Genomic DNA, 20,618 nt, shown 5'->3' on the forward strand with positions numbered 1-20,618 from the left:
AGGTTAAAGTTCCCTCCCTCCTCATGGCACTAAAATGACTATAAATTTACTCTTTCTGATTAAAACAAAACAAAAAATATTAAAATATTAAAACAAAAAAATATCAAAATGAGCATGTGCAAATGCAAGATGTTTTCATACAAGAATATTTTTCAAAGGGAACCAAAGAGGGTCAGGAGACTCCCTGAGAAATACTATTTCTACATTTCCGTTCTATTTGTTTTACTCTTATCAAGTAGAATTGCTTGTGCAAGTTTCCCCAAATGTTGAAGTTTTACCTGCATCTTGAAATCTGCTAATGATCTTGACAGAACTAAGGTGTTAATCTTCAAGAATGACAGTATACTATGGGCTCCATAACATTTGAAAATATATATAGTGAAAGGAATAAGCAGCAGAGCATTTAACTGATGATGATTTAGCCAACCGCACTTTTCTCTAATACCTTAGACAAAAAACAATCTTCACCTTGTTCAGTCAACAAAGTCCAAAAAAGAACAATAAAAATTCCCTATAACGGTGTCCCTGGTGGCGCAGTGGTTAAGAATCTGCCTGCCAATGCAGGGGACACAGTTTCGAGGCCTGGTCCGGGAAGATCCCACATGCCGCAGAGCAACTAAGCCCGTGCGCCACAACTACTGAGCCTGCGCTCTAGAGCCCGCGAGCCACAACTACTGAGCCCACGCACCACAACTAATGAAGCCTGCACACCTAGAGCCCGTGCTCCACAACAAGAGAAGCCACAGCAATGGGAAGCCCATGCACCACAACAGAGAGTAGCCCCCGTTCGCCGCAACTAGAGAAAGCCTGCGCACAGCAACGAAGACCCAGCACAGCCAAAAATGAATAAATAAAATAAATAAATTTCTATTAAAAAAAAATTCCCCATAATTGGAAAATGCAAAGTACTACCTTATCATGAATGCATTCCTGAACTTGATGCTTCCCAAAGTTAGCCTTCTGGGGTGCTAAAATGTCATAATGCCATAAAAGTGATTGAGAAAAAAATCTAACAGCAAAGAACTAATTAGCTCCACAGGGACACACCAGACAAGAAGACTAGGTTTCAAAGGATAGGTTTCCCTCAAGTAGGGAAATCTGTAAATGTGAGTCACTTCTTCTATCCAAAGCCAATCCCTTAAAGCAGACATTGGGGACTGCCCTGCAAAGTAACAAGGGCACTGATTGACAAGTTTCTCTGTGGGAAGTTGCTGCCATCCAAGTCAATGATCTGCACGAGTGCTATCCTAGTGTATGAGAAAGTGTAAGAGAACTCACCAAATGAGAACATCGGGAGATGTGGAGAATCTGTTCTCCTGGAGGAGACTGGGGGGCAACTTATTCTATGAGCCAACATCCAACATTTCTCTAGGAATTCTCTTTTCTACCTTCATAAATCCAAAGCTCTCTATAATACTCAGTGATCTGGACATGATCTATTTTTCCCTCTATTACTGTTTTCTTCTCCAACTCCCCTCTCTCTTTTCTCATTTTCAGATAGAACGAGATCGCTGTTATTCGTAATAAATTGAGTTCCTATCTGTCTGACCCTTAGTCTTGGGATGAAATTGGAGACATTCAGGAATGTGTTTTGGTGGAGACTAGTCTACCGGGCTCTACCTGCTGGATTTTATATCCCCTGTTGGTGAGGAAAAGAAACAGCATGTTACAGAACAGCCAGAACACTGATACACAAATGGAAAAAAGAAACCTCCAGGATCAGGGATATGCAAACAGAAGCAAAGGCAGCGACACAAAACCTATGTTGATCTTCCATTGCTGGTTGTCATCCCTGAGGCCACAATTTTCTCTGTGGACACTTGTGGCTCCAATGACAACAGGAAAATAAACCCATGTCCTTACATTTTCCCTGTGTCCAAACCCTATTTTCCAGAGTTTGCTGGTCCAGCCCATCTCTAGAATGATCTCCAGATTTGAAGCTTCTAATCTAAGAGAGCCCGGCCTTTACCTTCCCTCTCCCTGACCCTCATGCATGCTCTCTAAAGGTGATATGCCAGCCATTCATCAAGCCTTAGAAATATAAACAAATAATTTAAAAAACAGTTTGTTTCTTTATTCATATGTCTGTTAAGCATATAGCACCCTATTAAAGGAACAAATATCACAAACTGTGTTTTTCAACCTTTTTTTCATCATCGCCTCCCCTGAGGAAACTTTTTAGACATTTTTTCCCCTAATTATACCCCCATGAAATTTTAATACCACAGATATACCATGTCTACTTATGTGAGGTATTCCCATAAAAAGAGTATGATATTTTTCATCCACCAATAACCAATTTTCTCCCTCTTTGGGAGATATACTCTCTATTGAAAATGTGTGATCTTAAAGCATGCAGCAATTGAAATAATTTTGTCAGAAGTATTTAATTACTGCTAATACCCAGTGGAAGATAAATCACCAAAAAGATCGCCTTTCCTTTAGATCAGTAATCTGTATTGAAGAGCTCCAGAGAAGCAAAGTCTTCATCTCCTGAGATTCTAAAACACAAATCTTCCCGCAGTGCCTACTACCTCTTTGCCTTGCACAGAAAAAGTCTACAGAATTAACCATTGTTCCCCTCAAGTTAATGCCAAGCCCAATGAAGAAGATCTTTCTTCAACCTCAAGGTATTTTATTTACGCACTAAAACACGAAGCCAACCTATTTCCCACTCCAGAAATGAGATAAATATACTTGCCTCTTGCCGTTTGAAGTTCTGCACATATTCTTCAAACTGTTCATCTTTTGTCTCATCAGCTTTCCCAAGCTTCTGAAGGACCTAGTTTGTGAATAAAACAAAATGGTTCAAGTTAATAATGTTTTCAGGGTGGGATAGGGACGGTGGGAGGGAGACGCAAGAGGGAGGAGATATGGGGATATATGTATATGTATAGCTGATTCACTTTGTTATAAAGCAGAAACTAACACACCATTGTAAAGCAATTATACTCCAATAAAGACGTTAAAAAATAATAATGTTTTCAAACAATAAGCAGAGCAAGGCTGTTGTTTCACTCTTCTGAGGAGACGTCTCTCTTAGCACAGCCAGCTTTCTGTTCTGTAAGCATCTTGGCTTAGTGGCTTTGGAGTTGAACAGACCTGGATTTTAATCACAGTCCTACCACGTGCAGGCTGCATGACCTTAAGGAAGTGTCATGCTACAGCATTCATTTTATTCACATACTTTTTCTCCAGTAGGCTGTAAGACTGAAAGACAGAAGCTATGCCTTGTCCTTTTGTCCAAAGCATCTGGCACAATGCTTGATGCATAATAGCCGCTCAATTTTTTGTTAAACGGTGAATCAAAGTTATTTGAGGAAAGTACTAGCCTATTTCATAGGGATGGATTTAGAATCACTGGAGCCACAGGCACATGGTAAATTCTCCCCCGCCATCTCCTGACACTCTCTTCAATTCAGTAAACGTTCAAAGAGGCCCTGGGATACACAAAGCCCATGCTAAGAACTGGTCATCCAGAAATAGATATATGAATAAAATAAGGCCCCAGGACTTAATCTTAAGCTTATGATCTAATGGGGTAGACAAGGCAAGTTCACAAATAACAAATCAAAGACAAGCAAGATGAGTGGATTGCAAGGTGTTAGAAGCAATATTCCCTTAGAGCTGAGCTCTTCAGGGAATCCTGGTGGGGATTCTTCAAAACATGCTGGAATCCAGCAATCCCACTCCTGGGCATATATTCAGAAAAAAATTATAATTTGAAAGGATACATGCACCCCAATGTTCACAGCAGCACTATTTCCAATAGCCAAGACATGGAAGCAACCTAAATGTCCATCGACAGATGGATGGATAAAAAGATGTGGTACAACATACCAGCAACTCACTTAACCTCTCTGAGTATATTTCTTCATCAGTAAAATGAAGATAATAATAGTAAAAAAAAAAAAAAAAGATGTGGTACATACATACAATGGAATACTACTCGGCCATAAAAAAGAATGAAATAATGCCATTTGCAGCAACATGGATGAACCTAGAGACTATCATACTAAGTGAAGTCAGTCAGACAGAGAAAGACAAACACCATATGATATCACTTATATGGGGAATCTAAAATACGACACAAGTATGAAGTTATTTACGAAACAGACTCAGACATAGAAAACAAACTTATGGTTACTAAAGGGGAAAGGGGGTGGGGGAGGGATAAATTAGGAGTTTGGAACTAGCAGATACAAACTACTATATAAAAGAGATAAATAACAAGGTCCTGCTGTATAGCACGGGAACTATATTCAATACCCTGTAATAAACCACAATGGAAAAGAATATGAAAAAGAATATGTATATATACACACACACACACATATATAGATATACACACACACATATATAACTGAATCACTTTCCTGTACACCAGAAAATAACACAATGTTGTAAATCAACTATACTTCAAATTTAAAACCATGCTGGCAATTCCTGCAGACAGAAACGTGGCAGAGTACATTCCAGTCAAGGAAGCAGCCTAAGCGAAGACCACCGGAAAAATTGTGATGGACCGTGAACTGGACATGAGTGGCTCTGTCTTCCTAGAGCACAGGACTGGATATCAGAAGAAGCAGTTCTTAGCGACACAGCAGAAAGTGACTTTGGGACGGAGCAGAAGAATCCTGACAGTCATGATTGGGTACACTACTCGAGATTCCCATATCTAGTATCTAAAACACCAACTTATTTAAGAATTTATAAAAACTCCAGAAATGTTGCCTTCTCAGAACATGCACACCCTATGGCATTATCAAATATGTTTTTCCAAAACATAACCATTTGGGCAATAAAACATACACTCATACAAAGCACTTTCTATGGCTAGGTTTTACATCAGCTTATGCTAATTTGTTTCCTTAAAGATATAATCTTGTACAAATTGATACTTCCTTAGACTCAGTTTAGCATGTTTTAAATAAACCCAAGTATCAAAGTATTTACCCAACAAGTCAGAGCCCATGCAGATTCCTTCAAGAAATAAATTTTCTTTGGAGGTAAATAGTAATTATTCTAAGTATATAAGTAAAAAATGATTATTTTATTCTATTCTAAAACTAACTGTTTATAATATATGCTAGTATTCCTTCCTTTGGCATTACTAAACAAAGATTTTTAAAAAAAAAATAAAACTGTATACAGACTCACATATATTACCAATTACTCAACTTCACTCAATTTCATATCTCAAACCAACATCATATATGAATAATATAAAAGATATATTATTCCTCATTGCAAATTTAGTATTTAAACAAAGCTGGATGTATCCAGTAACATAACTATTAAAAGGACAAATAATCACTCTTATTAACTAATAATCTCTTCTCACTTAAGAGTCTCTGTGAAAGACAGACAGAAAACACTAATTTTTGAAAGAACTGGGCATTGTAACTAGGGAATAAGTTGGTAAGCGTAAGAAACATGATCAAATATATATATGAATTATTTTAAAGTTAACAGTGGTTATTCCTGGATGGTAAGATTCAGAGTGATTATTATTTTTTTCTTTATAATTTGTTACATTTTCCATAATTTCCTCTATGGTTATATGTTACTAAAGTAATCAGGAAAAATCATAAAGATAAGTATCAGAAGTTTATCATACTGATATCTGGTATATAAGAGATTTATGTATTAGATTCTAGTATAAGCAAGTAGATTGTTAGTAACTAGTTGAAAGACTCTCCTCAAAAGATACTGATGAGTGAATTAATATCAACTGGAAGAAAGGTTTCCAGAGGCAGCCCTTGGGGACCTATACCTGATTCAGTGATTCATGTGTAAAGAGAGGGTATCAGTGGTACTTACTTCACAGTATTGTGTGAAACTACCAAGGATACACATGGAAAGGCTGAACTTTGATGCCTAGCATATAATTAATGCTCAATAAATATCTACTATTATTAGTGATATTATTATCTAACACTATCGAATAATTTATCAATGGCCTAAACTTACACTGACAAAAAGTTGGGGAGGATATTGGATATGTCATATGATGAGAATTAGGATTCACAAAAGAAAGCTTCCCTAACAAGATGAAATTCAGCAGGGATAAAATGTAGGTCAAAATATAATTGTCCAAGTGCCAGATTTATGTATTCAACTTTCAACTACAATGAGACAGGATGGATGTTAAGAATACATGGCTCCTCCCCTTAAGTAGAAATAAGGAACCATTTTCGCCGACAGTCAGTATGAGCTGACAAAGTGATATTGCTGCCAAAGCATCTAATGTAATCTCAGGCTGCACAAATAAGCATGAGAGGTACCCGGGGAGCAGACCTGAATGATTCTATGTGGTGAACAAGCTGATAAACACATAGATAGGTCTACAACCTGGAGTCAGCTGAAGGGGCCCCCAGAAAGGCAGAGAGTTGATACCATGAGGTAAGAGGCATAAACGATGTAATTGGTATATTAACAGGGAGAAAAGAAGACCAAAAGGAACAGAGTACAGCTGTCTTCAAATACCTGAAGGACCAACATCAGGAAGAAGGATTGGACTTTTCCCATCAGAAACCAAGATCAAGAACCAGCACGGGCAGGTAAAAGCTATATCAAGAAAATGTTTGTGCCAGAAATTTCTATCATGGTTTTCTGGAAATTAAATAGTTTGTTGGTAGAGGTAATGAGCTCACTGTCCTAGGAGTTATTTAAGTTTAACCCAAAGTTACAGGTGCTAGAGAAGAGATTTATTCATCAAACTGGCGAATGGAATGAGTCATATTTCAAATATCTTCTCATTCTTGAATCCATAAACAATGTATCATGTTAGACATTTTCCCTAGAGAAGAATGCAAACCTCAATGAAGAGAAGGCAGAGAAGAACGTCTGTTCGTTTCTATCTCCAACTGATATTGACTTGCTGAAGACTGCTTGCCAAACCCTGTGCTAGGGGCTGCAGGAGAGCAAGCTGCGTTCCAGGGACTGTGGTCACGTGACAGGCCTGAGCACGGGTGCAAGACGTGGAACTAGGGTAGACGTGGCTAGCGTGCTAGGCAGAGGGCAGATTACGGAAAGGCTTCGTCTGCAAGACTAAAGACTTCAGTCTGCTTGTAGAGACCATGGGAAGGCAATGAAGAGTTAGTTTCCCTTCCCTGGAGACAGCTACATGATTAAATCTGTGCTCCCTGGTGACAGTGTTAAGGACAGATTAGAAGAGAGAAGGAGTGGAAAAGGGAGACCAGTTAAGAAATTATTTAAATAGTCCAGGCGATAAATGACAGCCGGAGCTAAGGAACAGATAAAACCAACCCTCAAGAAGTAAACATACAGGGGGCTTCCCTGGTGGCGCAGTGGTTGAGAATCTGCCTGCCAATGCAGGGGACACGGGTTCGAGCCCTGGCCTGGGAAGATCCCACATGCCGCGGAGCAACTGGGCCTGTGAGCCACAATTACTGAGCCTGTGCGTCTGGAGCTTGGGCTCCGCAATGGGAGAGGCCGCGATAGTGAGAGGCCCGCGCACCGCGATGAAGAGTGGCCCCCGCTTGCCGCAACTAGAGAAAGCCCTCACACAGAAACGAAGACCCAACACAGCCATAAATAAATAAATAAAAATAATTCCTTACTATTCCATGTTAGAGCTTCAACACTTAAAAAAAAAAAAAAAAAGAAGTAAACATACAGAACTTCACAGCTTATGAGACGAAAAGGGTGAGGACAGAATGAGTCAAGGGTGACTTCATTTCTTCTGTGGTGGCTGAATGGGTCATCTGGTGACAGTCAGGGTGCTGAATTGTTGCAAAGTCTCCAGGGAGATGGGAATGGTTTAGATGTGGAATTGGAAAAGGTAAGAACCAAAAACACAAAGCAGGAATCGTGGGTGGAACCAAAGGCCCAGCTGAGGCAGAAACCACCAATGTGCAGGTACCCACATTTAAGCAGTTTTGTGATTTTTCTCCAGCAGCCTTGATACAGGTGATAAGATTCATCTGCTACATAGAAAGACAGTATCTTAAGGCATCAAGGACACTGAAACCTAGAATTGAGATGACAAAAAAAATGTATCTTTTACCTTGTTCTAATATTACAATATTTAACAGTGAGTTTATAATTTAGGTGGCCTCTCTCGTTCACCTCTCTACTGGCTATGTTGACAATACCAATTAAGCCTGAACAGTTTGGCACCACTGATATTACAGGAGGATTACTATATATTCATGCATCTGATACTCAGATTTTGACAACATGACACATCTTCCTCCTCCACAGGCAAAAGGAAGAAAATTCTCCACCTGGTGCATCTTGGCTTAGGATTTAGGTCATTTACTTCAAAGATAATTTCATGTACATTGACACTTTCCTGTTTTGCCACAAGAAGATTTCTGTTGTTACTTTTGTTGCTGTCAGTTTTCAAATGCAAAATAATATTCTCAACTGAAGAAGCTTTTTCAAACTGCCTTTCCTTTCTGTGAGATTCTGAAATATTCCTCTAGGGCTGGCTGGGTGTTCATCTTCTCACTCTCAGCCCTGAGTTCAGAAGTTCTGATCGGATCCTAAAAGGTATCATGACATAGGCAAAAAATAAAAAAAATTTAAAGCAGGAATATGGTAACTTGGAATATTTAAGCCAATAAATCTTTTTTCAGTGTCTCCTGAAACAGTTAGTTTCTCAGCTTGGTTTACAAAGGCTGCTCCAATGATGTGAATCTCACATACTTTTCTAGAGCAATTGTTCATGTACAAAGTGTCCAAGTCAAGTCCCTAAAAATTTAGAACTCGTTTTAATTTGGGCAGTTTCCCCGCACTGTAAAGCCAAAATTCTGATCCGATTTCAAATCCTTAGAGTCCAGTGCAAATTAAATGCTGACTATTGTAGCAGTGAGAGAATAATTGCCTTCTCTCCATATGTTAAAATTAGGAATGGAACACTATGTTCACGGCTTTCGAAAAAAGTAGTTGGCGTTTGAAGTCAAAGAAAAAAATTCACAATCTTCCATTCCACGTAGAAAGGACTTCTGTTAATCAGTGGAAAGATCAAAGCAAGATCAAGAAATAGTGAGGTATGACCCTAAGCAAGAAAAAAAGTCCTATGATCCGAAGTGGGAAACTGATAAGAGGAGGGGATGCAGACACCAAGGTAATTCAAGATGAAGGCCATTGAGGGTGTCCGAGACACGTTTTTATATACCGCTTGACGCTGGGACAAGGGTGATGGATAAAAGAATTCTGCAGGATTGGCCACTGGGATGCCCTAGAGAGATTCACACGTTAGATGAGGGCTCAGACTAGACAAACTTCCAACTCTGGGTGATTCATGCTTCCCTAAGCCAGACTCTAAAAGTCAAGGAAAGAATCCTACAGTCTAATTAGTTTTCTCTAAACAAGGAGGTGCCCCCTCTTCACACTTTCTGTCTTTATAAAGAAAGAAGAGCACATCAAATTATGTAAACATTATTCACTGAATCCAGGAATCAAGTACATGGGATGACCATGGACTTTTCTGGACAGGGCACAGACAGATGGTCTTCTACCACTGCCCACACCCAAATGATTCATTCATTTGTCTGTCTGTACACCCACCTATCTGTTTATCAAGTGCTCACTCTGATGCTGTGCAAAGATCCAAAACCTCAGACTGGAGGGAGCCCACCGGGTGCCCGCGAGCACAGGGTAGCTGCTTTTCTGCACTGTTTCCCCAACTTCAGGGTACTAGTCCCTTACCCTCTTTCTGGATATGTTTCAAGACTTCAAGAAGCGGCTTTAATGTGGCCTGATTTGAGAAGAATAAGATGAGTTATCCTTTGGTGTGGTTCAGGTGCCCATCAAGGTCCTGCACTTTGCCTTCCATCTGGTCCACTGTGGGATTTACTTCTGCACCGCTATGACATCCATTTCTTGACCTGGCAGATCTCAACGGTACATTAGCCATCACGTCATCAAACCCTCTCGGAGGTTGGCATGAGCCTTCTTCCTAATTCTGGGAAACACTTTCAGGGAGGTAAACTAGAACAAATGAGAGAGGGAAGGTTCACAGCCTTCCATCCCATTTGGGTGGCCTTCAGACTTTAAAAGTTTGAGAATAACGCATGGTAGGGAGAAAGTACAAGCCTCAGACATGAGCAGGTTTATCCTAAGTGGGACAGAAGCAACTGGGAATTAGAAAGCAGTGGAGGAAAGAAAGTTCAGGAGCCTGGAAAGGAAACAGAAGTGAGGTGGGCCCCCAAAATGCAGATACAGTAAGCACCAGCCAAAGTTGCTTTCAATCATGGGTCTACCTGGTGAGGTATCATGCTCCAGAATTCTGGTCTCTTCTACCCTCCCCAATCCTTTAAAGTTGAGGACATCTTAGTCCTCTGACTTAAAAAAAAATCTTGTTGGAAAAGATAGCTTGAGGAATACTGATGTAGCAAAGATGAATTGTGAGCCCTGGCATCTGACCTCTTCTTCTTCTCCAGGAAAGCTGGGTGCCCCCTCTCTTCCTCTTGCTTGGGTCACCTCGTCTCAAGACTGCTTTTCTATGAAACCTGATACTTCCAGTATCCAACCCAGAATACAACATCTACAGCAAAATCCAGTGACACAGTCGGCTAAAGCCTTTGAGTCATCCTGAGGCTCTGAGAGGGACCATATTTTCCTTCTCCAGTGCCCCCCGCTTCAAGGACAGAGCACTATCTCATGCCAATATTGCACAGTGATCCTCCAATCTCATTAAATCATTCAAATTAATCCCCACGCTGCTTAGCTAGGGGAAGATACTCCTCCATATACCACGAGAGAAAAGTTGTCTGCCAAACTGGTGGCAATCTACCTACAGAGGAACCGTTAGAAAGGCATGTGGCCACAGCAACCAAGGGCTCTGTACCCAGGCACTTCACCGGGGATCAATCCTGTGCCTGATTTCTTCCTACGGACTCCTCAAGCCATCCTTGTGACCTCAGTTACCCACAGTACCAGCAAAAGATGAATCAGCAATTTGAACACACTGAACTGCAGTACAAATAGGAAGGAAGATGTTGACTTAGGTGGATCCAAAGTCCACAAAACCCTACTCAGGATTTCAATTGGGAGCTGTAAATTGCCTAAGACAAGAGGGAGTTGGTGGGTAGGAATCAGATGAAAAGGAGAGTCCAGAGAAGAGAGTAAAGACATGTTTTTGCTTTTCTTCCTCTTGGGAAAATGCTCCTTCTTAGTAACTCCATATTCCCTAATTTATTAGCTATCGTCTATGGAAATTTAAAATACATCAAGCACAGTTCCAAATGCATTATACCTAAAAATGAATTTAATCCTTCCAACAATCTTGTGAGTTAGGTTATAATGACTATCCTCATTTTACTGATGAGAACACTGAAAATTGGTGAGGTCAAACAATTGACCACAGTCACAAACTAGTATGTAACTGAGCTGGGATTCAAAGCAAACAGTATGATTCCAGAGTCAGCTTCTAACTACAAGGCTGTAATGCCCTAAAGACAGCAGCAGGGAAGGAAACATGGCTGGTAGCTTTTCCCTAGACAACTAAGTCATTTTCGTCCATTCTACATTCACTCTCACTGTCTGTATCACATTGCCAGGGATGCCAATACAGCAACTGCTGGATCCATACTTTTGTTAAATGAAACCATCTGACATCATCTCCATCCAAAATAGGTCATTATATTCATTCAAGTACCCTGGGTGAGGGGACATGGGTTATACAAAATACGCATTCTCCCCACTCTACCCTTACTTAGAAAGAAGACTTCCAACTAGCCTCAGACTGGCAAAAGGCCTAGGAGGACATCACCTCGTTATAAGAACATTGGAGATCAGGCCACAAAGAGTGGCTCAACAGCAAGTAGTTCAGGAAAACAAAACAAAAAACCTTAGGTGCACGTCAGCACAGTGTAGCCGCTTGTTCTGTAATGTCCCATGGGCAAGCACTGCACTGTTTCCCAAACTTTTGGTGGCAAGAATGGTATGGACTGATCCTCACAACAAAGTTCCCACCGCAGTCCTGCCTGGGGCCACTGAGTGATATCAGAAAGGACACTGTCCCTCTTCAAACTCCTTTTTTTTATTAATGATGCCTTTGGTAACTTGACCCTTCCTGCCTCACAAACACTTCGTGAATAAACACAAAGAGAAAGATACAGGGTGCTTAAAGAACTTTTGAAATCACATCCTGGGCAATCTCATATTGAAGCAGGACCCCAATTCCACAGGTTCCTAAATGTGCAACATACTCCAATTGCCAGGGCTCACCGTTACCAAGGATTTTAGACGGACCCAACAGGATGTGACTCAAAGGCAATTTCACTAGTGGTTTCTATCTTGAATGTTTATTGATCCAAAACTAACAGTAATCTGATGTAAAAATCTTTATACGAATTGCAGGTTTGAATGGAAGTCCAAAAAAATAAAAAGGAGATTGCTAATAGGCTGAAAACCAAATGGTACTTCCTCTGGAAATGAGTCCTGATATAGAGCTGGACATGGTATTTTCCATTCAGTTTGTTCCTGTGGCAGTTTTCTAAAGATCTGTGCTCAAGAAGGAACTCTGAGTGCCTTCATGACCTTTATTTGAAGAACACTGGCACAGAGGGGCAACATAAGGTCCTGGGAGACTTAGGTGAGATAGAGGATGTTCCTTATGGCTGTGAGGGCTGACTGTCAGAGCACATGGCCTCCTGCTCCTGGGCACTCAGGGCTGAAAATACTTCTCACCCACAAACATGCAATCGTCACAAACAAACAAATAAATAAACGAGCGAAGAAACAAGTAAATCCTGCAGCACTAATTATTTCTGCACACATTTCTGTATTTTGCTTTTACGCCTTGATTTTCAATCTTCTGCAGCTATTTTTAAAGTCTGATCTGCATGAAGTGAATTACTAAAGTAAAGAAACTATTAAATATAGTTTGGAGGAGGCCCACTTTTCAGATTTAATTGGAGCTTCTGGAGCTGGATTCACCACATTCATATGGTTAATATGGAATCTTTTATAAAGTTAAATGCAAACTTTGTGTGAATTTTTAAAATATCGAGACTAACAGTATGCTGCTTTGGGCTACATCATCAGACTCTTGTCTGGACAGGGGAATACTTTAAGGGTTTTTTTTTAAGAAGCACAGTTTGGTGTGTAAGAATTACCATGTGAAAGAATGGGTAGGAAGAACACAACTGTTTTCAAGGAGACCCTGAGTGATACTTACATGATACTTGCATAAGTGAAACATGCTTCTGGAACAGCCTTTTACTGGCTGTTCAGACCATCTGTAAACACATGCAGACACTTCTGTGGGTCATACTCTACACTGACGCCTACAGATCCACAGTCCCCCCTCCTCACCTGGTTCAGCACCTCTAGGGACTGCACCCGGCCCTGCCCATCTGGCTTCTGTCTAGAGTTGATCATGAGAACTCAAGCCAGCAGAAGACGGAAGGGCAGGAGCAGAGACGTGGGGACAGTGGTTCCCCTGGTCCCCTCCCTGCAGCCACCATCGCAGTAGCCTCAACCCTCTGGTGGCCCCTCCAACAACTACATCTCCTCTCCCTAAGTTCTGATAACAGCTTCCTCCCCTTCCCCTATAGACCTGGAGATCCAAGATCCCCAGCACCTCCTCTGCTGCTAGACCCAGCGATGTCCCCATCCCTTGCTGGTTTCCCGTAACGCTTTCCACAGGCCATCCTGGAATAGAATTGGGGTCTCAAAATTCCTAGCTCAAAATCTCCCACTGCCCTTTTTACCTTCCAACCATGAGCAATAATGAACTAAAGCAACCCAACACACTTCTAAAAAAGTACCACTGTTGTGTCACAGTGTAGGAATGGGATAAAAACAAACCAGCACAATCCATCCTACCAGAAACAATTTGCAAGATAAGCAAGTCTAAAGACACTGATCCCACAACAATGGGGTTTTGCCAACGAGGACACTTTTCAGGAACATAAGCCCTGCCTGCAGTTGGCAAAGGATAATTCTCATTAAAAAGTGTTTAGTAGGATGTTTTCAGCCTTCATTTGAAGACATCTCAAAGAGAGATTGTTTTTCCTTTTGAAAGGTTGTGGGATTTTTATCCCTGGCATTTGCACGACATCTTTTCATCAGTGTTGTTTAGATGTTAATTTTCCTCCGTTGAGAATTCAAGGTAATCACAACCAAAATCCTGGTAGGCTCACTGAGGAAATTGACAAGATAATTCTACAATTTATATGGAAATGTGAAAGACACAGAATAGTCAAAACAATTTTGAAAAAAAGGAGAAGAAGGATGCTATATCCCACGCCAAAGCTCTTTAGTCATAAAGTCGAACTTTCAGAATAGAAAACTAAAAATGGGATGACTTACTTTTGTCCTACTGAAAGGGTAGTCTCCTTCAAAACCTTTGACCTTGGCACCTAGTAAATCCTGAGCAGAGTAAAAAGTAAACAACACCTACAAACAACTAGCTTCTATATGTCTTATTCCATGTTTATGGGGAAATCAAATCCCACGCAGGGGCTCTGGTATAAAAATCAAAATGTTTAAAAAGCTAGGACTATGTTTTTAGAAAAATAACTGACCATGATTCTAAGGCAAAACCTCTCTCCACAGCCTGCATTCTCATGAGATCATTACTTTAGATTTCACTGGCTACACCAGTTCTGCACCTTATTACAGGCAATACCGCAGAAGTATTTCTCTGCCTTCTGTTTAAGAAGATCCGGATGTGAGATCACTTTATTTATTTTTTACAGTAGGTCCTTGTTGGTTATCTATTTTAAATACAGCAGTGTGTACATGTCAATCCCTAACTCCCAATCTATCCCTCCCCGCTGAGATCACTTTTTAAAATGTTGGTTCTTTCCCTTCTGCTTCAATGTCGCTGTTAAAGCCATAATTTATAATATCTAATATTTGATTAGTCAGCAAATGGAAGGAATACTGCAGTCCAATCAACATAATGTCCAGGGTCATAGAAAGGAGTAACCCATGAACACTTTCAAATCTTCTTACTGTACAGCTTTCAAGAATTATTTAGTCATCCTGATGAATTTATTAAGCAATGAATGTAACTGATCGTTTATTCAATGGCATCCTTTCGTCGTATTTACATTTCTGTCTCTAAATTCTTGCCACTCAAAGTGGGTCCTCACACCAGCAGTATCAGCTTTCACCCGGCAACTTGTTAGATATGCAGAATTTCACGTCTATCCCAGACCCACTGAATTAGGATCTGCTGTTCAACAGTATCCCCAGGCAATTCATCTGTACGTTCAAGTTTGGGAAACCTGCTCTAAAAATTACAAACTCAATGTCACACCCCACAGGTAAGTAAAAAAAAAAAAATACTCATTTTTCTGGGCATTTGCTGTCAATGTAGAAAAAAATCAAGCTTATCACACTGAAGCTGCAGTGATCACAGGATACACCTTGAACACTGGATATTAAAATGAATGCATGGGCTCTATTCAGCGTTTCCTCCATTCTCTTAAAGCAAAAGACTGAAAAATTTCCAAATGGTTAAATGTTCTGGACAGGTGAGTGGGTTCTGGTTGTTTGCAGTTTAATTTGCATTTTAATGAAGTCATCACCATCAGGTTTTTATAAAAACATATGATTCTGCAAACTACTCCATAGGAAGCGGAATCATTCCAATCAGCCACGTTTTTGTTCACAATCTGTGAATTAAACGTGAGTTTCTGGCTCAGCGACAGTCAACAACTTCAGATAAATGAAACAGGAACGTCCGTGACGGTTTTCCTGGCCATCCTCCCAGATGGTGAGTTAAGTGCTGGCTGGCTCAAAACCCCTGATGGGCACTCCTGCCCTTTCCTGTGGAAACAACTGAAATCACATGGACCTCAGCATCAATGTTCCAAGCAACCTGGACTACAAACAGGGGATTTTAACATCAGACAATCATGGCTGCAAATAAGAGCAAATCTATTTCTCTGGCAAATGTCCTATGATGGTTTTTTATATAAAATAAGAAAGAGGCTTTAACCCAGAAGTCTGCAGGCCATAATCATTTATACTGAACCAATCTTTGCTTCCTCCTCTAAAACCTAACGAACATCAGTGACCAAACGCCCAGCCAAGCACCCGGCTGTGAACAAGACACCAGGCTCAGCCCTGTGCAGTATCCGCAAACACAACACGGCTGTGAACACGAAACCAGGCTCAGCCCTGTGCAGTATCCGCAAACACAAGAGTCACCTCCTCCTTTGAACAGAATTGTAGCACATGAGGTCTTCTTCATTGCCTCTTTTTCTTTTCCTTTTCCCTCCTCACCTCTTACTGGAAGCTTTGTGACAGACTCTGTCGGCATAAAATATACTTAAATTAGCTGTAAAAAGTGTCCAATATTCGTGAGAGAAAGTTTCATTTTGTAGAACTGTCTCTCCAAAGAATGTGAAAAACCTTATTCATTTCCACAAATGCCCAGGCCTCAAAAACTCGAATTCCCCCTCCTCCCCAATGAGTCCAGGACCCTGCGGAAAGAGCCAAAGGCATCCTGAGATAGAGATGCATAGCTGCACATCCCAGGTAGGCTGCTTCTGAAATGTTAAGCTGCAAACTTAGGAAATGGGAAAAGTAAAGAAACATCTGTACTGTACTTGGGTCTCAAAGTATGAACAGAAGCATCTAAAATGAGCCTTCCTTCTGAATATGGACTGTACAGTTGCACTCTCCTAGGTGTTAAGGACCAAACTAAGGGGTTATATAACCAGCTGGAAAGACAAAAGACAAAAACTTAAATAAATGTAAATTTAAATAATAACTCACGCTTAAGCAAAAATTAGCCAGGAAACTAGACGACTTCCTATGGTCTTAATATGCTAAGTGCATTTTGAATCACCACGAAGATGACGCAGAATGCAGTGTCGTCCAAAATTTTTTTGACCAGAGAACCTTCTGGTCTAAGGAGTATCTTGCGAGACTGATGTGCTACCAAACACACCTGGGAAAACGCTGAGCCACACCGTCCCTACCAGGGATCTAGACCTGGGAAGCCCTGCACCTCTAAAACAGAGCTTCTCAACCTGGCTGGCATCAGGGTCACCTGGCAGGCATCTGTTGAAGCAGGTCTGCAAAGATCATTCTGATGACCACAGATTGTCTCTGATCTGTTAGCTGTGGGCAAAGCCTTAAGCTTATTCCTCAGGAGTAATTATTTTAATTTAATACCAAGTTTACATAACACTGAGAAGTGAGCCATCTCTCAGCAACAAAAACAAATAATGAGATGCCCTGGTTCAGCCAGGTGTAAGCTCCATCTCCCTGGATCAGCCGCTGAGTCTCCATGAGTCTCCCTTCCTCGTTTCTGCCGCCCCAAGGCACCCACACAGGATCCTGAAAAACAAACTGAATCCCTGCATCGTAACTCCTGCCAAGTGCAGCTCAGCTTACTGGGATACATAGAGCAGCATTATTAAATGCCCTGCATAAATAATTCAATATAAACCAGGCTCAAATAATTGGTGGGGAGGGGATCTGGTTCCTGACCCAGCTCTGCCAAGTGTAAGCGAAAGCTTTCTCACTTTTTCCTCGTCTTCTCCACCATTCTTTCACCATTTAGGTGACAACTAATGAAAGAAAACCATCTGTGTAATATACATCATGACCTAAACATACGCTGGCCCCAAATTCATTTTCTACAGGTCTCTGCGCCCTGCAGGACTGAACCAATGGACGGACTCGCCCAAGCTCCCTTGACTCTAGCTTCCTGGACCAATGGAGGCACCAGCAGGAAATGAAAGCGTGGGGAAAGGAAGGTCAGGTCCTGCTCTGTCTTGGCTTTGAGCTGTTTCTGGCAATACTTATGTTCCCTTCACCCCTACGACTCCCATCCGGAAACCCCTCCTTTATGACCGTCACTGGGTCTGGCTGCACCGTTTTCTCCTTTTGCCCCTTGAGTTCTAGCAGCGGTTACGGTTTCCTGCTATTGTTACTAGTCTTTGGTGATTCTGTTAACACTTCTGCCCTTCTATGCGCTACTCACTAAAGCATCTTTAAAAAAAAAAAATTTTTATTTATTTATTTATTTGGCTGTGCCAGGTCTTACTTACGGCATGCGGGATCTTTTAGTCGCGGCATGTGGGATCTAGTTCCCTGCCCAGGGATTGAACCCGCACCCCCTACACTGGGAGCACCGACTCTTATCCACTGGACCACCAGGGAAGTCCCCACTAAAGCATCTTGAACCATCTGAGCTGAATTCTGCCTCCTGCCGGGCCCTGGCTGATAGCCCAAGACCGTCTCTGGCCCTGGCGATCACTGTGCCCATCCTGAATCCACTGAGCGAGGGGTTGGAGGGCATATTTGCAGTTTTAAAGCACACATGCACATATACACGGTCACAAAAAAACCTGGTCTCTCAGAATAGATTGCTGAGGGTCCAAATAAACCATTTTAATATACACCAAGTAGCGTGTATTTAAATATATATTACATTGAGTCCAAGTTCTAAAGCTGTAATTGCAAAACAAGCCTGTGCCCTAGGAAGGGTAATATATATTTACATAGATTAAGGCCCTTAACAATTGGCCTTGAGTGCTGCCAGAATTTGATTCCTGTAAAATAAAATTTCAAAACTCAAGCTGATATAAAAGGCGCCTGGTGGTTTTCAAAGGCAAGGCCTTCTAGGAGGGCCAGAAACACATGCTTGGATTCTCACTCTCCATCTCTGCAGCCCGGGAAGGGGTTTGCTCTCACTGCGGAAGACGCGACAGGTCAGAAGCCAGCTCACGGTAAGAATTCTTACCAGGGTCAGCTCTTCCAGATCTCTGCAATACCCGTAGAAAGAGGAAAATAAAATATCTTTTGCATCCTTTTGGGGGGAGGGAGGGTGTCTCTTGAGTCAAAGGGATTGTTCAATACTGCCAAAAATATTTACTGTTTGTCCCTGCTAAAAACTACGAAGTAGCTCCGTGGTCAGAAATTGGCCATACTGCAGAGCCTGATAGAAAAAATTTTTTAGGCCTTCTTCCCTAAGTTAAAATAAAATGATGTACCCAGAGGAAAAGAAAAAACCTCTAAAGCCCTTGTAAAAGGATTTATTGGGTGGATCAACCTATGATGTCATTTAGGCTGCAGCCTGATTCTCTGAGGAATTAAGAGCAACTGTCCTTATCTTACAAATCTTTGCAAAACTAGAAATGTGAGTCTGGAGGCAATTCAAAGTTCACCTATTCTTTTCGATCAATCCCCAAACCTCCCCTATTTAGTCCATAAGGCTTGTAAAATGTGGGTCTTGGGCAACCAAAGTCCTTCTTGGAGAAACTTGCATGCTTTCCCTGTTCCTCTGAGTTGTCAATGTGAAAATACAATTTTCAGGGAGGTAATTTTTATCAAAAGAAAAACAATGGAGAAAGGTCATTTGGAACTTGGACAAATGAGAAATCTTAAGTGTATGGAAGCTATTCTCTGTGTCTGTCTGTTCACGTGCGTCTATATGTACGTGTTGTAGATGTCTGGTATTTTCTACCTCTAGATGATATTGTCAGAATTAATTTGTAAATGAGCTCTATTTAATTGGCCTGAAGAAAATTAAGCTCTTACATAAATTATGTATTCTAAAGTTCTTTAAAATGTAATAAAAACTAACTCAAATGCTTTTCAGGTTCACACCATCCGAGATAATCTTTATTAAATAAAAGCTAGTCTAAATGTGTTAGTTTAGGATTATCAACATTAAAAATGATGCAGACATACAACTTTTATTCTACCTAAGCTTACTAAAGGTCAAATAAGTTCATGTAATCTCTTATGAAATCTGCCAGCAAGAAAAACTGTTTGGGTTGATGACTGACTTTGTTTAATGTCTCATAAAGTTTTTAATGGGTAATGTAAACATAATTGTTAAGAACAAATAAATTAAATTGATGTAAGTAGGATAAAAAGTTTTTAGGTGAACTTTTCAAATCTCTTCAGTAACCTAAAACCTTAAAGTTTGCTAAATTAAATTAAATGATGGATAATCATTAAACATCTAGATCATTTCCAAGTAACATGGAATACTGAAAAATTAATTACTGAACACAGGTTTATCCACTTTGGCTTCCTTTTAGAGAGAAACTAAAAGATATTTGGGTTTATTAGCAAACATATTTCGTGCCACCCTAAAAAATTTACTATGAGAAAGCATATGTTTCTAGAACTTATAAAAAATATTTGTAAATTTGTCAAGCCATGGAATACTAATGTAAAGAAGAGTTCACAATTGTTTACCTTTTTATTTTCACTAAAAATTTGGGTTTTTAGGGTTAAAATTTATGATATATGTAACTAAAGCTACTACAAATAATAAGAAAAACATCTCTGTAAACAAGGGAAGTAGAATATGTGTTTTCAGTACGAGATGTTATGAGGAATAGAGATACTTTTTTTAAGGGAAATGAAACTTATTTTGTCCTAAACTGGTTATTTCAGAATGGAGGAAAAGAGAATTTAAATTAAATTTAATTTAAATTAATTAATTTAATTTAAATTAAATTAAAAAGCTGGGAAAAGATAGATTCTTACCTTGTGTGGTCAAGTTGGCCAAAATCAAATAAACTTATTATAAGGGTTATAAAATTAAGCTTTAAAATCAGTAATGTACTTATGTAAAACTAAAACTTACTTTCCTTTCATCTGCTAACAAGACAAGTTTTCTTGGATTGTTGATCTGCTCTTAGAGGTTTTTCTCT

General features: G+C 40.3%; 1 protein-coding gene across 3 annotated transcripts in view; it reads right to left on the minus strand.

Annotated features, from left to right (window-relative positions):
• Positions 1-20,618, minus strand: part of AMPH (amphiphysin) — a 180,389-nt gene that overhangs the window by 100,950 nt on the left and 58,821 nt on the right. For all 3 annotated transcript variants that reach the window (XM_059932887.1, XM_059932886.1, XM_059932885.1), the window contains exon 2: positions 2,698-2,782. In XM_059932887.1, the coding sequence (XP_059788870.1) occupies positions 2,698-2,782 (85 nt within the window). The remainder of the gene's footprint in view (positions 1-2,697; positions 2,783-20,618) is intronic.

Source organism: Balaenoptera ricei, chromosome 9 (assembly GCF_028023285.1).
Source record: "Balaenoptera ricei isolate mBalRic1 chromosome 9, mBalRic1.hap2, whole genome shotgun sequence".
Lineage (NCBI taxonomy): Eukaryota > Metazoa > Chordata > Mammalia > Artiodactyla > Balaenopteridae > Balaenoptera > Balaenoptera ricei.